Below are 18,544 nucleotides of genomic sequence, written 5' to 3' on the forward strand. Positions count from 1 at the left end.
GAGAGAGCATGCTGGGCTTTTACTTTCCAGACGTCAAACTTAGTTCAAAACAGAAGTCTGAAATCACGTATGTTGTCAACAGTTTGATTTTGTATGACAATACTGTCTAGCTGGTGTTCACTTCTTATCAACTGATGACAGCAGAGGCCACCTGCCAGGCAGGGCAAAGTTTACTAGGCCACATGTGCACTGTCACTGACTATAGACAGGATCCAATGACATCAACCAGAGACGGAAGCTCAGAGGTCTTAGAGCAACACATACAACTCAGTGAGAGTTTTGAACTGGAATAGACCAATGATTGTGAGAAAAAAACACTCCAGCCAGAAGTTGCCTCAAACCACAGACCTAGGATTTCCCCCAGTCCAAAGCTTATCCATTAGGTGGTGGGAAAATCTGCCGCAACATCAGTGGTTTTGGGCAACTATTATGATAAAAACAATGTTCCAGTGAAAGACTGAGCATCCCACCACTTTCAGTATCTGATGAATCTCTGCCCTGTTGCCTCAACAGTCAGGCAGACTTGCATGAAAAAGGTAAACAGAGTATTTCACAAGAATAGAGATATGGACACATCAGGATACAGACCAACCCAGGACCAGAGTACAACTACTCAAAGAAACAGAATAGTGTAGTTGTTCACATATTTTAATATATTCACATAACAAACATTTATTGAAGTAATTCTGTCCGAACCCCTCCAAAAATAGCCATCATTTGTTTCATAAATACTAACTTAACATTTGTCCCCTCAAACCATGACTTCCTATAGTGGTCTCTCCAATCCCAACCACATCTTGTGAAACATGCCTTGTTATCTGGTCTTATCAGCAGCACTACAACACAGTTGTTCAGCAAAAAAAACAAAAAGAGTCCTCAACATGGTCCATAGTTTCACAGTTCCTCTGTGATAACTCTATGAGGCAATGCTGTCCTGCTGTATCAATGTCAGTGATCAGAGTCCAGGTTTATAGGCCTTTTAGGCCCTACTATAGTATACCGCCTGAGACTGTCTCACTGACTCACTAGCCACATAGATAAAGCCATGTCCACAAACAGGCTTTATCTCGATCCAATAGTCCATATAGGGAGTGCTACTGCAGAATAGATGGCTTGTAGCAGGGCTTGGTTTTGGCTGTTTAATGCACTGTACTGTATTCCGCTGTTGTAGACATGGGCCTGAACTTTACTCCAAAAGGCTCTAACCGACAGAGGGAGCGGATAATGTAAGAAATGTTAGTTAATTTGCTTGATGTGTTCTAGATTGATATAACATTGTTTTGTAAATCTGGAGGGTCACATTTCCAGAAACATAGGTGGTTCGCCTCACCAAAACGTTTGGGTTCTTTAGGATCGTGGGTACAGTAGTTCTTGATCTTACAGTAGCATTCTAGACCATTCGCTCACTGAGTCCATGCTCAGTGGGAATTGTAGTGTTCTGGGTTTAGTTGTCCTTCTTCTCCGGGCTAGTCTGTCCCTCTGGTACACTAGGCATGAAGAAAGTGGGGCTGAGGCGGCATCGGATGGCTAGGAGGATCGGTACAGCTACATACACCCCGTTTAGAATCATAACGGTCAACCATTTGTCTGTTGGGACCCGGTATGTGAAGGGGGTTCGGGAGTGGAGTGATCCCCCGATATGGCACCACTGGGTCTGGGGAAGGGGAGGAGAAGGGTGGGTGTGAGGGGGCGTTAATGGAAGATGAATAATAGGAACAGAATAGAAACACAACAATTGTGTAAAAAATCATCAAAAATATAATTTGTATCACAGCTGCTTGTTAAATCCCTGGTACATCACACTGCGTGTGAACTGCCATTGAAGCGACCAATATTATTACCTGGGCTATGGCCCCCGCAAAGAAGATGGCCCAGTCCAACATCCAGGTACAACCAGGGTTCCTCAACCCGTATATGAATGCAGCCAGCAGAGGCAACGCATAGAACAAATACACCAGCATCTAGAGCAATCAAATAACAAGACACGTGTCGTTCGACATCAAGATGGATGCAATGGCGACTACACTATCAAGCAGCATCGAACAGGAACAAATATGGATAGTACGCCATAACGGACAATGGAATGAAGATCTATGTGTGTTTTACTCATTCTACACTGCTCAAAAAAATAAAGGGAACACTTAAACAACACAATGTAACTCCAAGTCAATCACACTTCTGTGAAATCAAACTGTCCACTTAGGAAGCAACACTGATTGACAATAAATTTCACATGCTGTTGTGCAAATGGAATAGACAACAGGCGGAAATTATAGGCAATTAGCAAGACACCCCCAATAAAGGAGTGGTTATGCAGGTGGGGACCACAGACCACTTCTCAGTTCCTATGCTTCCTGGCTGATGTTTTGGTCACTTTTGAATGCTGGCGGTGCTTTCACTCTATTGGTAGCATGAGACGGAGTCTACAACCCACACAAGTGGCTTAGGTAGTGCAGCTCATCCAGGATGGCACATCAATGCGAGCTGTGGCAAGAAGGTTTGCTGTGTCTGTCAGCATAGTGTCCAGAGCATGGAGGCGCTACCAGGAGACAGGCCAGTACATCAGGAGAAGTGGAGGAGGCCGTAGGAGGGCAACAACCCAGCAGCAGGACTGCTACCTCCGCCTTTGTGCGAGGAGCAGGAGAAGCACTGCCAGAGCCCTGCAAAATGACCTCCAGCAGGCCACAAATGTGCATGTGTCTGCTCATACGTTCAGAAACAGACTCCATGAGGGTGGTTTTGAGGGCCCGACGTCCACAGGTGGGGGTTGTGCTTACAGCCCAACACCGTGCAGGACGTTTGGCATTTGCCAGAGAACACCAAGATTGGCAAATTCGCCACTGGCGCCCTGTGCTCTTCACAGATGAAAGCAGGTTCACACTGAGCACATGTGACAGACGTGACAGAGTCTGGAGACGCCGTGGAGAACGTTCTGCTGCCTGCAACATCCTCCAGCATGACCGGTTTGGCTGTGGGTCAGTCAGGGTGTGGGGTGGCATTTCTTTGGGGGGCCGCACAGCCCTCCATGTGCTCGCCAGAGGTAGCCTGACTGCCATTAGGTACCGAGATGAGATCCTCAGACCCCTTGTGAGACCATATGCTGGTGCGGTTGGCCCTGGGTTCCTCCTAATGCAAGACAATGCTAGACCTCATGTGGCTGGAGTGTGTCAGCAGTTCCTGCAAGAGGAAGGCATTGATGCTATGGACTGGCCCGCCCGTTCCCCAGACCTGAATCCAATTGAGCACATCTGGGACATCATGTCTCGCTCCATCCACCAACACCACATTGCACCACAGACTGTCCAGGAGTTGGCGGATGCTTTAGTCCAGGTCTGGGAGGAGATCCCTCAGGAGACCATCCGCCACCTCATCAGGAGCATGCCCAGGCGTTAAAGGGAGGTCATACAGGCACGTGGAGGCCACACACACTACAGAGCCTCATTTTGACTTGTTTTAAGGACATTACATCAAAGTTGGATCAGCCTGTAGTGTGTTTTTCCACTTTAATTTTGAGTGTGACTCCAAATCCAGACCTCCATGGGTTGATAAATTGGATTTCCATTGATTATTTTTGTGTGATTTTTTTGTCAGCACATTCAACTATGTAAAGAAAAAAGTATTTAATAAGATTATTTATTTCATTCAGAACTAGGATGTGTTGTTTAAGTGTTCCCTTTATTTTTTTGAGCAGTATATTTTCTACAACTCACCATGACCCTAGGGAAGACCACGGGGTCCTTGAGGTAAGGCTCAACTCACCGTGATCCTAGGGAAGACCACAGGATCCTTGAGGTAAGGCTCATACTGGTAGATATAGGTGAAGCAGGTATCCAGAGGACAGTCAAGGGCCACCTGAGTGAGAGAGAGAGAGAGTGAATGAATGAATGGATGAATGAATGGATTAATGGATCAATGAATGAACACATGAATCAATCAATCAATCAATCAATGATGTACAATTTTGTTGGCTAAAGAAGAAACACACTGGCTATATGAACCCTACGATTCAGACTTAGGAAATGTACGCCTTTCCTACGCACGCCTTCGCACTTCTCAGTAATTGGTATTCAGACTTACCTTATCCTGGTGCCTAACGGGCTTTGCAGACATGATTCCCGTTAGGAAGATGGCTCCGACAGAGATGGTCGCCTCGCTTTGTGTTCTTAGGAAACTATGCAGTATTTAGTTTTTTATGTATTATTTCTTACGTTGTTACCCCAGGAAATCTTAAGTTCTATTACATACAGCCGGGAAGAACTATTGGATATAAGAGCAACGTCAACTTACCAACATTACGACCAGGAATACAACTTTCCCGAAGCGGATCCTCTGTTTGGACCACCACCCAGGACAATGGATCGGATCCCAGCCGGCGACCCAAAACAACGGCGTCGCAGAAGGGGCAGATGGAGCGGTCTTCTGGTCAGGCTCCGTAGACGGGCACATCACTCACCGCTCCCGAGTATACTACTCGCCAATGTCCAGTCTCTTGACAACAAGGTAAACCAAATTCGAGCAAGGGATGCCTTCCAGAGAGACAGAGATTGTAACATTCTCTGTTTCACGGAAACATGGCTCACTCGGGATGTTACCTGAGTCGGTACATCCACCTGGTGTCTTCACGCATCGCGCCGACAGAAACAAACATCTCTCTAGTAAGAAGAAGGGCGGTGGTGTATGCCTTATGATTAACGAGTCGTGGTGTGATCATAACAACATACAGGAACTCAAGTCCTTTTGTTCACCTGACGTAGAATTCCTTACAATCAAATGCCGACCGCATTATTTACCAAGAGAATTCTCTTCGATTATAATCACAGTCGTGTATACCTCCCCCCCCCAAGCAGACACCTCGACCACCCTGAAAGAACTTCATTGGACTCTATGTAAACTGGAAAGCATATATCCTGAGGCTGCATTTATTGTAGCTGGGGATTTTAACAAAGCTAATCTGAAAACAAGGCTCCCTAAATTTTATCAGCATATCGAATGCGCGACCCGGGCTGGCAGCGTTCTGGATCATTGCTACTCTAACTTCCGCGACACATACAAAGTCCTTCCTAGTCCTCCTTTCGGCAAATCTCCAAGATGGCGTAGCAGTCAAACGTCTTTTTGTCCTCGTCTTTTCGTGTCCCATGTATATATCTTTTTTCTTCGCATTTATTTAAAAAAATGTTTTTCTTAACCTCAACTTCAACATACTCTTCTGCAATCCGCCTCACCCAATGTGGTATGGATCTGCTATTTCCTTACTTCTGAACCGGAACCCTAACAGAAGCTAGCCAGCTAGCCACTGCTAGCGGTCATCAGCTACCATTAGACCGGACAACTCTCTTCAGTCTGCACAGCGCAACTCAAACCAGAGCAAATCGGACTTATTTTTCTCCATATCTCCGGATTCCTACCGCAAGCTCTGAACCTTTTCATCTGGATCATCGCAGCTAGCTAGCTGCTATCCGAGTGGCCACTCCTGGCTAACGTCTCTGTCCCGAAGCAAGAACCAATTAGCCTGGAGCTAGCCTTGCTAGGCCCATCTCCCGGCTAGCCGAAGAGGTCCATCAGCTACTCCTTGGGCTACAATACCTATTTTGCCAATCGGCCTGGACCCCCACCGACCCATCACGACTGGACTACCAATGTAATTCGCCCGAGGGGGTTTATCAACTGGCTCCTCCGTCGCAACGTCCCCTGAATGCCCATCTGCTAGCCTGCTAGCCGCGGCCCGCTAGCTGTCTAGAGCATATCGGACTGTTAGCTTAAGAGGCCCATCGAACAAATTCTTTGGCCACTATACGCATCTATTCTGCCAATTGGCTTGGATCCTTTAACCACACGGAGCTCTGCTGATCCACGATGGCTGGTCTGCAGACGTAACAGCACAAGGGGGCTACAACAGACTTTCTTCCGTCGCGACATCCCTCTAAGGCCCTTCTGCTAGCTTGCTATCCCCGGCCCGCTAGCTGCCTGAATCGCCGTGTCTACGGCCCGAGCCACTCACTGGAACCCTATGATCACTCGGCTACACATGCCTCTCCCTAATGTCAATATGCCTTGTCCATTGCTGTCTTGGTTAGTAATTATTGCCTTATTTCACTGTAGAGCCTCTAGCCCTGCTCAATATGCCTTAGTTAACCCTTTAGTTCCACCCCCCACAAATGTGGTGACCTCACCTGGTTTAAATTATGTTTCTAGGGACATTATCTCTCTCATCGTCACTCAGTGCATAGGTTAACCTCCACTATATTCACATCCTACCATACATTTGTCTGTACATTATGCCTTGATTCTATTCTACTGTGCCCAGAAACCTGCTTCTTTTACTCTCTGTTCCGAACGTACTAGACGACCAGTTCTTATAGCCTTTAGCCGTACCCTTATCCAACTCCTCCTCTGTTCCTCTGGTGATGGAGGTTAATCCAGGCCCTGCAGCGCCTAGCTCTACTCCCATCCCCCAAGTGCTCTCATTTGTTGACTTCTGTAACCGTAAAAGCCTTGGTTTCATGCATGTTAACATTAGAAGCCAGTTTGTTTTATTCACTGCCTTAGCACACTCTGCCAACCCGGATGTCCTAGCCGTGTCTGAATCCTTGCTTAGGAAGACCACCAAAAACCCAGAAATGTTCATCCCTAACCATAACATTTTCCGACAAGGTAGAACTGCCAAAGGGGGCGGAGTTGCAATCTACTGCAGAGATAGCCTGCAGAGTTCTGTCTTAAAATCCAGGTCTGTGCCCAAACAATTTGAGTTCCTACTTTTAAAAATCCACCTTTCCAGAAAGAAGTCTCTCACCGTTGACACTTGCTATAGACCACCTTCTGCCCCCAGCTGTGCCCTGGACACCATATGTGAATTGATTGCCCCCCCATCTTTCTTCAAGGCTCGTGCTGTTAAGTGACCTAAACTGGGACATGCTTAACACCCCGGCCGTCCTACAATTTAAGCTTGATGCCCTCAATCTCAGTCAAATTATCAATGAACCTACCAGGTACAACCCCAAATCCGTAAACATGGACACCCTCATAAATATCATCCTAACCAACCTGCCCTCCAAATACACCTCTGCTGTCATCAACCAGGATCTCAGCGATCACTGCCTCATTGTCTGCGTCCGTAATGGGTCTGCGGTCAAATAACCTCTCCTCATCACTGTCAAACGCTCCCTAAAACACTTCAGCGAGCAGGCCTTTCTAATCAACCTGGCCCCGGTATCCTGGAAGGACATTGACCTCATTCCGTCAGTAGAGGATGTCCGGTTATTCTTTAAAAGTGCTTTCCTCACCATTTTAAATAAGTATGCCCCATTCAAAAACAATTGAACCAGGAACAGATATAGCCCCTGGTTCACTCCAGACCTGACTGTCCTTGACCAGCACAAAATCATCCTGTGGCATATTGCATTAGCTTCGAATAGCCCCTGCGATATGCAACTTTTCAGGGAAGTTAGGAACCAATATACACAGGCAGTTAGGAAGCAAAGGTTAGCTTTTTCAAACAGAAATTTACATCCTGTAGCACAAACTCCAAAAAGTTCTGGGACACTTTAAAGTCCATTGAGAATAAGAACACCTCCCAGCTGCCCACTGAGGCTAGGAAACACTGTCACCACCGATGTATTTCAATAAGCATTTTTCTACGGCTGGCCATGCTTTCCACCTGGCTACCCCTACCCCAGTCAACAGCCCTGCACCCCCCCAGAGTAACTTGCCCAAGCCTTCCCCCATTTCTCCTTCACCCAAATCCAGATAGGTGATGTTCTGAAAGAGCCACAAAATCTGGACCCCTACAAATCAGCCGGGCTATACAATCTGGACCCTCTCTTTCTAAAGTTATCCACCGAAATTGTTGCAACCCCTATTACTAGCCTGTTCAAACTCTCCTTTGTATCGTCTGAGATCGCCAAAGATTGGAAAGCTGCCACGGTCATCTCCCTCTTCAAAGGGGGAGAAACCCTAGACCCAAACTGCTACAGACCTATATCTATCCTACCCTACCTTTCTAAGGTCTTCGAAAGCCAAGTTAACAAACAGATCACCGTCCATTTCGAATCCCACCGTACCTTCTCCGCTATGCAATCTGGTTTCAGAGCTGGTCACAGGTGCACCTCAGCCACGCTCAAGGTCCTAAACGATATCATAACCGCCATCGATAAGAGACAATACTGTGCAGCTGTATTCATCAACCTGGCCAAGGCTTTCGACTCTCTCAATCACCACGTTCTTATCTGCAGACTCAACAGCCTTGGTTTCTCAAATGACTGCCTCGCCTGGTTCACCAACTACTTCTCAGACAGAGTTCAGTGTGTCAAATCGGAGGGCCTGTTGTCCGGACCTCTGGCAGTCTTTATGGGGGTGCCACAGGGTTCAATCCTCGGGCCGACTCTTTTCTCTGTATATATCAGTGATGTCGCTCTTGCTGCTGGTGATTCTCTGATCCACCTCTACGCAGACAACACCATTCTGTATACTTCTGGCCCTTCTTTGGACACTGTGTTAACCTCTCTGGGATCGTTCGGGACGTGAGCGTCCCACCTCGCCAACAGCCAGTGAAATTGCAGGACGCCAAATTCAAACAACAGAAATCTCATAATTAAAATTCCTCAAACACACAAGTATTATACACCATTTTAAAGATAAACTTCTTGTTAATCCAGCCACAGTGTCCGATTTAAAAAAGCTTGCGATTATGTTAGGTCAGCGCCGAGCCACAGAAAACCATACAGCCATTTTCCAAAGAAGGAGAGGTGTCACAATAGTCAGAAATAGCTTTAAAATGAATCACTAACCTTTGATGATCTTCACCGGATGGCACTCCCAGGACTCCATGTTAGACAATAAATGTGTATTTTGTTCGATAAAGTTCATCTTTATCTCCAAAAACCTCATTTGAAATTGGCGCGTGATGTTCAGAAATGCATTGTCTCAAACAAACATCCGCTGAAATTGCAGAGAGCCACATCAAATTACAGAAATACTCATCATAAACATTGATGAACGATACAAGTGTTATACATAGAATTAAAGATAAACTTCTTGTTAATCCAGCTGCTGTGTCCGATTCAAAAAAGGCTTTACGGCGTAAGCACACCATGCGATTATGTTAGGTCAGCGCCTAGCCACAGAAAACCATACAGCCATTTTCCAACCAAGGAGAGGTGTCACAAAAGTCAGAAATAGCATTAAAATGAATCACTTACATTTGATGATCTTCATCTGATGGCAGTCCCAGGTCTCCATGTTAGACAATACATCTTCGCTTTGTTGGATAAAGTTCATCTTTATGTCCAAATACCTCCTTTTTGTTTGTGCATTTAGTCTAGTAATCCAAATACACAAAGCGTGGGCACAAAGTCCAGACGAAAAGTCAAAGAAGTTCCATTAAAGTTCGTAGAAACATGTCAAACGATCTATATAAACAATCTTTAGGATGTTTTTATCATAAATCTTCAATAATATTCCAACCGGACAATTCCATTGTCGTTAGAAAGGAAAGAGAACGAGCGTCGCGCTCACGGCCACGCGCGAGACTAAACTAATGTCTTTCAGCTTGACCACTTGTTGAAACAGCCCTTATTCGATCCCCTTTCACAATACAAGCCTGAAACAACTTCTATAGACTGTTGACATCTAGTGGAAGCCTTAGGAAGTGCAATCTGACCCCACAGACACAAGATATTGGATAGGCAATCACTTTAAAAAAACTACAAACCTCAGATTTCCCACTTCCTTTGTTGGATTTCTCTCAGGTTTTTGCCTGCCATATGGGTTCTGTTGTACTCACAGACATTATTTTAACAGTTTTGGAAACTTGAGAGCGTTGTCTATCCAAATCTATAAATTATATGCATAGCCTAGCTTCTGGGCCTGAGTAGCAGGCAGTTTACTTTGGGCATGCTTTTCATCCGGATGTCAAAATACTGCCCCCTATCTCAAAGAAGTTAACTGACCTCCAGTCGAGCTTCAAGGCCATACAACTCTCCTTCCGTGGCCTCCAACTGCTCTTAAATGCAAGTAAAACTAAATGCATGCTCGGCAACCGATCGTTGCCCACACCTGCCAGGCCGCCCAGCATCACTACTCTGGACGGTTCTGACTTAGAATATGTGGACAACTACAAATACCTAGGTGTCTGGTTAGACTGTAAACTCTCCTTCCAGACTCACATTAAGCATCTCAAATCCAAAATTAAATCTAGAATCAGCTTTCTATTTTGAAACAAAGCATCCTTCACTCATGCTGCCAAACATACCCTTGTAAAACTGATTATCCTACCGATCCTTGACTTTGGCGATGTCATTTACAAAATAGCCTCCAACACTCTACTCAGCAAATTAGATGCAGTCTATCACAGGGCCATCCGTTTTGTGAGCAAGTTTATTAGCAAGTGCATCAGTGATTTTGTACCCCACGGTGACTATTAAAACCTTCCCCAACCAGAAACTGTGGATTGATGGCAGCATTCGCACAAAACTGAAAGCGCGAACCACTGCTTTTAATCATAGCAAGGCGACCGGAAACATGACAGAATACAAACAGTGTAGCTATTCCCTCCACAAGACAATCAAACAAGCTAAGCGTCAGTATAGAGACAAAGTAGAGTCGCAAGACAAAGGCTCAGACACGAGACTTATGTGGCAGGGTCTACAGTAAATCACGGATTACAAAAAGAAAACCAGCCCCGTCGTGGACACCGACGTCTTGCTCCCAGACAAATTAAACAACTTCTTTGCTTGCTTTGAGGACAATACAGTGCCACTGACATGGCAGGCTACCAAAACCTGCGGGCTCTCCTTCACTGCAGCCAACGTGAGTAAGACATTTAAACGTGTTAACCCTCTCGCAAGGCTGCCGGCCACAGACGGCATCCCTAGCCGCGTCCTCAGAGCATGCGCAGACCAGCTGGCTGGTGTGTTTACGGACATATTCAATCAATCCCTATCCCAATCTGCTGTTCCCACATGGTTCAAGAGGGCCACCATTGTTCCTGTTCCCAAGAAAGCTAAGGTAACTGAGCTAAACGACTATCGCCCCGTAGCACTCACCTCCGTCATCATGAAGTGCTTTGAGAGACTAATCAAGGATCATATCACCTCCACCCTACCTGACACCCTAGACCCACTCCAATTTGCTTACCGACCCAATAGGTCCACAGTTGACGCAATCGCAATCACACTGCCCTAACCCATCTGAACAAGAGGAATACCTATGTAAGAATGCTGTTCATCGATTACAGCTCAGCATTTAACACCATAGTACCCTCCAAACTTGTCATTAAGGGTCTAAACCCCGCCCTATGCAACTTGGTCCTGGGCTTTCTGCCCCCAGGTGGTGAGGGTAGGTAACAACATCTCCACCCCACTGATCCTTAACACTGGGGCCCCACAAGGGTGTGTTCTCAGCCCTCTCCTGTATTCCATGTTCACCCATGACTGCGTGGCCATGCACGCCTCCAACTCAATCATCAAGTTTGCAGACGACACTACAGTGGTAGGCTTGATTACCAACAACAATGAGACGGCCTACAGGGAGGAGGTGAGGGCCCTCAGAGTGTGGTGTCAGGAAAATAACCTCACACTCAACAAAACAAAGGAGATGATCGTGGACTTCAGGAAACAGCAGAGGGAGCACCCCCCTAACCACATCAACGAGACAGTAATGGAGAAGGTGGAAAGTCTTAAATTCCTCATACCCAACCGCAGGAGGCTGAAGAAATTTGTCTTGTCACCGAAAACACTCACAAACTTTTACAGATGCACAATCGAGAGCATCCTGTCGGGCTGTATCACTACCTGGTACGGCAACTGCTCCACCCACAAGCGCAGGGCTCTCCAGAGGGTAGTGAGGTCTGCACAATGCATCACCGGGCTCAAACTACCTGCCCTCCAGGACACCTACACCACCCAATGTCACAGGAAGGCCAAAAAGATCATCAAGGACAACAACCACCCGAGCCACTGCCTGTTCACCCCGCTATCATCCAGAAGGCGAGGCCAGTACAGGTGCATCAAAGCTGGGACTGAGAGACTGAAAAACAGCTTCTATCTCCAGGCCACCAGATTGTTAAACCGCCATCACTAACATTGAGTGGCTGCTGTCAACATACAGACTCAATCTCTACCCACTTTAATAATTAAAAATTGGATGTAATAAATGCATCACTAGTCACTTTAAACAATGCCACTTTATATAACGTTTACAGACCCTACATTACTCATCTCATATGTATATACTGTACTCTATACCATCTACTGCATCTTGCCTATGCCGTTCATCCATCGCTCATCCATATATTTCTATGTACATGTTCTTATTCATTCCTTTACACTTGTGTGTATAAGGTAATTGTTGTGAAATTGTTAGATTACCTGTTAGATATTACTGCACGGTCGGAACTAGAAGCACAAGCATTTCGCTACACTCGCATTAATCTGCTAACCATGTGTAGGAGACCAATAACATCTGCTAACCATGTGTAGGAGACCAATAACATCTGCTAACCATGTGTAGGAGACCAATAACATCTGCTAACCATGTGTAGGAGACCAATAACATCTGCTAACCATGTGTAGGAGACCAATAACATCTGCTAACCATGTGTAGGAGACCAATAACATCTGCTAACCATGTGTAGGAGACCAATAACATCTGCTAACCATGTGTAGGAGACCATTAACATCTGCTAACCATGTGTGTGTGACCATTAACATCTGCTAACCATGTGTGTGTGACCATTAACATCTGCTAACCATGTGTAGGAGACCATTAACATCTGCTAACCATGTGTGTGTGACCATTAACATCTGCTAACCATGTGTGTGTGACCATTAACATCTGCTAACCATGTGTGTGTGACCATTAACATCTGCTAACCATGTGTGTGTGACCATTAACATCTGCTAACCATGTGTGTGTGACCATTAACATCTGCTAACCATGTGTGTGTGACCAATACAATTTGATATGATTTTTTTGCCTGCACTGAATACATTTAATTCAATCACTGAAAACCTTCCCACTTGCCGGCCAACAGATTTACTCATCGATGTTTCCATTCAATAGTGTTTTCAGTACATTTATTTAAGCCATCCCTTTAAATATGGTGTATCTTCAATTCGAATTTTGGCGACAGGCACTAGAATACATGGAGATAATGGGTTCAGAATACAGGGATTAATTAAAGAAAGCCAACTAAATATATACATACACGTCTTTGTTTCAGCACCAACTGGTAGATTTCTAAATACTCTTGTTTTGTAGATTATTTAGGCACATTTTGGGGTTAGGAAAGTATGAATCATTTTTTTTAAACACATTTGGAGATCCTTTATGCACTAAATATATTGATCAATCAAAAATCCAATCCTGAAAGCTGTCATATTATTAAATTATTCAATCCATTAAATATTGGAAGTTTAGAAAAGTGTGCAATAGGGATTGAACCGTAGTCCCAAAAAATCTACCCTAATAATCCTCACTAATCATGGAACTGTATGAAAATGGTCCAGTCGTCACGAACCATGAGCCAGGCTCCAGGTTTAAACTGCTACTTATGGTCTGTGTTCCTTAATGATTCAAATAGGCTACCTGTTCCAAATTATTGCACAACTTGGAATACATTAGCCTAATATGATCCACTATGGCTACCCACACGAACTCGACAGAGGAAAGAAAGGTCAACTAACGATGTAATGGAATGATGCAAAATGTAAGGAAACAAACACTAAAGTGACAGTTATAAATGTGAGGAAACTAACACTAAAGTGGCAGATATAAATGTAAGGAAACTAACACTAAAGTGGCAGATATAAATGTGAGGAAACTATCACTAAAGTGACAGATATAAATGTAAGGAAACTAACACTAAAGTGACAGATATAAATGTAAGGAAACTAACACTAAAGTGACAGATATAAATGTAAGGAAACTAACACTAAAGTGGCAGATATAAATGTGGGTATATCTAACTGACGGTGGCTACCAATAGTGGCTAATATTTAACAAAATACATGTATTTTTTTCATACAGTGAAAAGTCCAGGCATAAAATAAAAACTTTCTAGACATCCTAAATCCACTCGTTAGGTTTTCCGCTATACTGTCATTTGTGCATGGCTACAGAAGCTTATAGCTTGGGTCTCCAAATTTCATCCCTGCTGGTTATAAAGCCAGCATTTCATAAACTTCACTGTGGAAAAGGTGATATGTTGATATGCTTCAGTTTGCAGCCATATTACTGGTTTCACATTTGTCTCCATCGATCAGGTAAAATAGATCTAAAACTACTGTCATTTATATTTACAACCCACTAATCCAAATGGCTTACTTATTTACCTAGCTCTTATCAATGTGTAAATGACAGTGCATGGAGAATGGTGTTATTTTACAGTGCATGGAGAATGGTGTTATTTTACAGTGCGTGGATAATGGTGTTATTTTACAGTGCGTGGAGAACGGTGTTATTTTACAGTGCATGGAGAACGGTGTTATTTTACAGTGCATGGAGAACGGTGTTATTTTACAGTGCATGGAGAACGGTGTTATTTTACAGTGCATGGAGAACGGTGTTATTTTACAGTGCATGGAGAACGGTGTTATTTTACAATGCATGGAGAACGGTGTTATTTTACAGTGCATGGAGAACGGTGTTATTTTACAGTGCATGGAGAACGATGTTATTTTACAGTGCATGGAGAACGGTGTTATTTTACAGTGCATGGAGAACGGTGTTATTTCTATCGGGAAAACAGAAAGTAGACGTTGTTCCACTTAGGACCGACAGGTTGCTCCACCTTATTCCTCATTCCATCGCACATAAAGGTGGTGGAATTATGAGGGGAATTAAGTCAAGGTCAGAATACAGAGTATATGTAGACAAACCTACATCATATCTTCCTTTACTTGAGCTCCCCAGCAACCGAATAGCGGGTAAATAGCATATTGATGAATCAAAAATACACTGGTTTGATTCATCCTGACAGTTGTCATATTATCCAATTGTTCAAACCATGAAATATTGGAAGGTGAGAAAAGTGTGCAACTCGAGTTGGAATCCCCCCCATAGTGAAGTGAGTGGTTGGTCTGTTACTTACAATGCCCCTGAAGACAGAGAAGGCCATGGCTCCCAGCAGTAGCAGAGACAGGATCAGGTCAACAGGCCTGTAGAGGAGACTTCTCTTCTGTGCTACTGCAATCTGAGGAATACAGACAAACACAACCTGTGTCAGTCCAACTGGGTTACTGTACGGTTCAGGTTCAGTACCAGTCAAACGTTTGGACACCGACTTATTCCAGGGTTTTTCTTTATTTTTACTATTTTCTACATTGTGGAATAATAGTGAAGACATCAAAACTATGAAACACATATGGAATCATGTTGTAACCAAAAAAGTGTTGAACAAAGAAAAAGAAAACACTACTAAAGGACACCAATAAGAAAAAGGGGCTTGCTTGGGCCAAGAAACACGAGCAATGGATATTAGGCCAGTAGAAATCAGTAGAAAGATTTTGGGTTCCAACCGACTTGTCTTTGTGAGACGCAGAGTAGGTGAACGGATGATCTCTGCATGTGTGGTTCCCACCGTGAAGCATGGAGGAGGAGGTGTGATGGTGTGGGGGTGCTTTGCTGGTGACACTGTCTGTGATTTATTTAGAATTCAAGGCACACTTAATCAGCATGGTTACCACAGCATTCTGTAGCAATACGCCATCCCATCTGGTTTGCACTTAGTGGGACTATCATTTGTTTTTCAACAGGACAATGACCCAGAACACCTACAGGCTGTGTAAGGGCTATTTAACCAAGAAGGAGAGTGTGTGGAGTGCTGCATCAGATGACCTGGCCTCCACAGTCACCCAACCTGAACCCATTTGAGATGGTTTTGGATGAGTTGGACCACAGAGTGAAGGAAAAGCAGCCAACAATTGTAGTCACTCGGAAGCAAACGGAAGCAAACAGAAGTCACTGGGGACGGACCTACCTGAATTTGTCCTTGTTTTCGTTGAGAAATGTTTTTCTACGGTTTGCCGTAATGAATGTGTGTTTTGTGTGGGAGGGATTAGTGACTGCACCACGATGGTTAGTTATTCTCTTAAAGTGAACTGATCATATTCAGTTCATGGATGAAACAAACATATCAGTCCAGTCGAAAGTTAGCTTTACTGCACTGCTGTTCCATCTGTGTATCTCACCTTGTCTGCAGGAATGATTGGCAGCTCTCTCTCTCTACTGAAGAGCAGGATGGCTCCCCAGACGGGCAGCAACAGGAAGGGAGTATTCCTCCAGAAGGCGGGATGAATGTTTGAACCATATTTACCTGCGTGAGGAGCCATGACAATATTAACATGTTTGTTCCTGATATACCTGTTTGCCACCATTTGGCCGTGTTAGACTATACCAGAGAGTAACAGTAATGGCACTTTCTTTGAAACACACTCACCGATGACTACTCCTGGGATGAAGACGATCTGGTGGGCGATGGAAGACCCAGCCCAGAACAACGCCAGGCTGCGATAGGACTTCCTTTATGAATAGGAAATAGATTTAATCATCTCGCCAAAAATCTTATTGCCACTATTGGTACTACTGTAGAATCACTGTAACGAAGTGCCACTTACCCCCTGAACATGCGATGGATGATGATGAGGAAGAGGAGGAAGTGAAGGACTCCCTCCCAGTAATTCATCATCACAGCGTAGGCTGCACTCAGATGGGGCTCCCCCTGACAGATCAACAGGTCATGTTCAATAGCTGATATATTGCTTGGTAATGTGGTTTCTACAAAGCATTTTCCAAACCACATATCAATCAATAGTCTAGTACAAATGATTAATTAATGAGGTAAAGGAAAGGACTTGTTAGTTAAACTAACCTTCTTCAGGTAGAAGCCCATGTAACCAGAGATGTAGCCATCCTGTTCCAAAGCATTGGTCAGGCCCACCAGACATGTGAAGGAAAACACAGCCAACACTGAAAGAGAGAGTGAGAGAGAGAGAGAGAGAGAGAGAGAGAGAGAGAGAGACACCTCTCTCATTCAGTTTCACTCGCGCATTCTTTTCAATTATCTTCAACACCCCTTTATAATGTGCTCACATACTACTACCACCTTTACGGTCTCTGACTACTACATACCATAAAACAAGGGGTCAATGTTTTCCCAGTGTTGCAATGCGAGAAGATGGAGGACGAGGAAAGACATGACGTAGGGTATAATGTACAGTACGGCAGCTCCTAGTGTCAACACCATTACAGGCCTGTGGAGGAGAAAGACACAGTATCAGTAATACAAACTCACACACCTTATGAAACTACATAGGGAAAAACTCTGGGGCCTTTTTTCCTCTCCTCGAAGGTATCACCGATCTGAATGAATGACTGAACGAATGAATGACTAAGCCACTGAAGAATGATGACCTAACTGTAGCTGCCGTCTATGAAGGTGTAGCCTAGGAAAGACGTTTGACTAAAAAGTATGGATGATCAGGTGTTGTGTGTCATGGTAAAAGTGATCATGATTATTTTACACAATATAAAATGGTGTGTGAGATGAACCCAACTTACTGTTTTATGACATTGTTCATAGTGTAGAGAACCGCAGGAGCCACAAGAGACAGAAGGAAAACACATATGTCCACAGGCAGCTGCATCTTTGTACCGTTGATTCATATAACACCTCAGCCAAAGTGAATAATCTGAACAGTGAACTGAAAAGGAACAGGAAAACTATATATCCCGAGTTTCAGTGGAAGATTACTGCTGCTGTCCACACCTTGTCTCCTGAATGGTGATTGTGATCACTCTTTTTACAAAGCTTTCATTGACCCTCGACATCAGCTGTTCACTGCTTTGGTTCAAAGTTCACAAACTTCATGATTGCATTATTCTCAGAGTATCCTAGTCTATATAGCCTATAAACCTATAAATAGTTTTACGCAATGCGTAGGCTATGCACAGAGTGCGTTGTGCATAAAATACATTAATGCATAAATTAATTACATTCCAGTTTTAAATAGTTGTCAAATGTATATATATTTTTCTGTCAAGGCTTCGACTTTTGGATCTATCGACAAAGAATGGATTACTGGAACCTAGTCCTACAGTAGGTCTACATGTCATTGCCATCTTGTGGTATGTGGCAAAAATATGTTTTATTCTCAAAATAAAGGTGATGGTAACTGTGGTAGAGGTCAATAACAATGTAGTCAAACGATGAACAAAAGCAAATGAACAAAAACAAACAATGTATTTCTCTAAACATAGACAAAAATATAAACACAACTGATATAAAAGATCCAAGAAATGTTCCATACACACAGAAAACGTAATTCTTGAGAGAAATAAACATTGTGCATATGCACAATTTCTGGGATATTTTGTTTCAGTTCATGAAACATGGGACCAACACTTTACATGTAGCGTTAATATTTTTGTTCAGTGTAAATAAAAAACTGAACTCAATCCAAAAATCAGCATTTGGCCTAAGGAAATACCTTGAGCATCAAGAGGCATACACCCCTTTTCCCAGCGGGTTCTGTAACTTGATACCTATACC

The 18,544-nt window shown here is 44.0% G+C and overlaps 1 protein-coding gene across 1 annotated transcript; it reads right to left on the reverse strand.

Moving 5' to 3' along the window:
• Positions 1-632: 632 nt before the first annotated feature.
• On the reverse strand, positions 633-17,858 carry tm6sf2a (transmembrane 6 superfamily member 2a). The gene is made up of 10 exons (XM_014141249.2): positions 17,554-17,858; positions 17,125-17,246; positions 16,865-16,962; positions 16,611-16,714; positions 16,433-16,515; positions 16,185-16,309; positions 15,086-15,187; positions 3,760-3,852; positions 1,842-1,961; positions 633-1,654 (listed from the first exon to the last, which is right to left on the reverse strand). Exons 1-10 carry the CDS (start codon positions 17,637-17,639, stop codon positions 1,445-1,447), a joined length of 1,143 nt encoding a protein of 380 aa, XP_013996724.1. The 5' UTR covers positions 17,640-17,858; the 3' UTR covers positions 633-1,444.
• Between the last annotated feature and the right edge of the window lie 686 nt (positions 17,859-18,544).

The sequence above is a fragment of the Salmo salar genome, chromosome ssa14, assembly GCF_905237065.1.
Source record: "Salmo salar chromosome ssa14, Ssal_v3.1, whole genome shotgun sequence".
NCBI classification, from domain to species: domain Eukaryota; kingdom Metazoa; phylum Chordata; class Actinopteri; order Salmoniformes; family Salmonidae; genus Salmo; species Salmo salar.

Coding starts and splice junctions, on each gene's coding strand:
- tm6sf2a (XM_014141249.2), bottom strand. CDS start 17,639: ATGCAGCTGCCTGTGGACATATGTGTTTTCCTTCTGTCTCTTGTGGCT. Junction 16,963..17,124: donor CATTGACCCCTTGTTTTATG/GTATGTAGTAGT, acceptor TCTCTCTTTCAG/TGTTGGCTGTGTTTTCCTTC. Junction 16,310..16,432: donor CATCCCAGGAGTAGTCATCG/GTGAGTGTGTTT, acceptor CTCCTCACGCAG/GTAAATATGGTTCAAACATT.